Below are 2,450 nucleotides of genomic sequence, written 5' to 3' on the forward strand. Positions count from 1 at the left end.
GATCCGGAGAGCCTCCCTTCGCATTGCTCAGCCTCAATTTCCCCGCCAATAGAATGGGAAATCAATCATACATGGAATCTTATCTGCCCCCAAATTTAAAAGACTGAGGATCCAGGGGGATAATACACATTAACGGGTAGCACGAGGCAAAGCCGGCCAGTATTTTCAGAGGAAGGAGGTACTTGTCACCAGTTCTAGCCTTGATATGTAGCTGCCTGTCGGCTTCCTGAAACAAAACACTCAGGCCAAGAGGCTCCTTGGGGGCAGGTGGTTAATCCTCCTTCTGGTGTGGAGCCCTCGCTGCCCCAAGGGCTTCGGCCACCCCTTCCCTGGCTATTGTGCACGCACCACGCCCTGCCGATGACTGTCTCCACAAGTTCAACCGGAAGGCTCTTCTGAAGTTCATCCCAAGACCCAAACACCACCATCTGCCCCAGGTCTCCCTCCTTGGAGATTCGCTCCACCTCTCTCCTACGTGCACTCCCACAATTAGCTTACGAATGACAGAAACTCAAGCTGTGTCAAGCAAGTGAAAACCCTCTAGGGCACAGGGGTTGTATATTCCCACAGTAGGAAATTCCCACTGGAAACCTTGGCGGCCTAACTGTGGTCATTGCTGCTCTGGCGTCACCCCATTTCCCCTGAATTCTTTCCCCCAAGGAGTCAGCCTACAAATGGGGCTGGACTGGGAGGACTAGAAGAGAGGAGATCAGCACCTAAAGCCAAGATAAGGTAAGTGTAGGGCTCCCTAAGAGTTAGGCTCATGTCCCTCTCATATTCTGTTCTTCATAAGACGTGAAGTCAGACCAAGTGAGGCACTAGACACCCTCCTTTCCCTCCCCCAGATCTTTCCCCATAGCCTCCTACTTCCTATTCACTGTCTACACCAATCCCTCTCCCACCTGCCATATGTCCCAAAGCCCACATTCCAAGTGAAGTCTACCTGATTTTCCTTCAAGTTCTCCTTCCCCACAAGGAGCTCTTAGAGCTACAGCCTGCCCTGAAAGACACGTTCAGAGTCTTTTCCTAGTTACCCAGGGTCTGCAAAGAGGGATGGACTATAAAGACAGGTCTAGAATGGGGATTTAGGATTCATCAAACTTCCTTCTTTTACCTGGGAATTGTCCTCTCCCCCATTCCAAGGAAGCTTGGGCTGGCTTCAGGTGGAGGGGGCAGGAGTGTGACAGAAGGATCACAGATGGCCTGGACATTTGACCAGGTCCTGGGCAGACATTGCCCAGATATGCAACTCCAAACCCAGCATTCCAGATTTTAAATTCTGGAGTAAAGACATTTGGAGAGGGTGTGTTATAGAGGTAGAGGGCAGAAGAAGAAACCAGGAAGAGATGGCCTGGAGCTTAGGACTATCACCCCCCGTCACCCACCCACACACTTTTATTTTCATGCAGTCAGGGGATACAAAATCCAGGAGCACCAAGCAATGGCAGACCAGGTTCTTCTCCCCAACAGCAGGACTCTTTTTCCCTTCTGGAAGCTTAGGATGTCCACTGGAGGAGATCTGTGAGTATTTGGTGGCATAGCGACCCCCAAGCATGCAGCAAAAGTACCCAGGTCTTGTGTAGCCCCAGGCAGGCTTCTAGACCTTCTCTCAGGGTCTTAGAGAATCAGATTTCCATCTCTTCGCCCAGGGATAGGGAGGGGACCCCAATGTCTGATCACCCCCAGAACTCTCCTGCCCCATGGATCTAGGTGAGCCTTCTTTTGAATGTGTCCCATCTTCAGTTTTCCTGAGTGAGGGGCTGTATTGTTCTCATGGGGAAGGAAAAGTATGAAACTGTAGCCTCTGTCTCAAGATCAAGGACTTGGGTTCTGCATCTTCCCTCCAATAATTGCAGCCTCCTCCTCATTTGTGCATGCCGTGACCCCTTTTCAGAAGATCCCAGTACCACATTTTCCTAGCTCCTTCCTCCCCCTATAGAGTGCTGGACTGCAAGGGGGGCTTATTTTTTTAGAAGGAGATCTAGTGAAAACTCCCCAGGAACTAGCTCCTCCCAAACCCCCACTTGCCTTGGCAATAGGGGCCCAAACCCCAAGTCCCCACAACTCAACTCACAGTGCGTGGAGAGGAGAGTAGCTGGCAGCAGAGACCCCTGGGGGGTGGTGTCCATGCCCCTGACACTGTCCCCCTATGGGCCCTTTTGGAGAGTGGCAGCCGCAGACACTGCTTTCTCCTAAATGTAGCGGCAGCTCTGACTAGGACTTGCTATCTGTGTCATCCCCACTTCCCAGGCTCCCCTGCTCCTCTCTCGTTTCCACAGCAACCAGTCTGGCGACAGCTCCAGAGCATCCCCCTCCCTTCCTCAGTCCTGGGTACCACTAGGGACTGATCCACACGCCATAGCTATTTTTAGCCCAAGTCCCTCCTCTTGGACAGCTCAGAGCTCGCCTCCTCACCCCCTCATAGAGAAAGAAAAAAAAAAAAAAAAAAG

General features: G+C 51.8%; 1 protein-coding gene across 1 annotated transcript in view; it reads right to left on the bottom strand.

Moving 5' to 3' along the window:
- Kcnj9 (potassium inwardly rectifying channel subfamily J member 9) overlaps nucleotides 1–1,555 on the bottom strand; it is an 8,547-nt gene extending 6,992 nt beyond the window's left edge. Inside the window, exon 1 of the mRNA XM_010616699.1 lies at nucleotides 1,421–1,555. Coding sequence (XP_010615001.1) covers nucleotides 1,421–1,555 — 135 coding nt within the window. The remainder of the gene's footprint in view (nucleotides 1–1,420) is intronic.
- Nucleotides 1,556–2,450: the final 895 nt, after the last annotated feature.

This window comes from Fukomys damarensis, unplaced genomic scaffold (genome assembly GCF_012274545.1).
Source record: "Fukomys damarensis isolate Sample0158 unplaced genomic scaffold, DMR_v1.0_HiC HiC_scaffold_19, whole genome shotgun sequence".
NCBI lineage: Eukaryota > Metazoa > Chordata > Mammalia > Rodentia > Bathyergidae > Fukomys > Fukomys damarensis.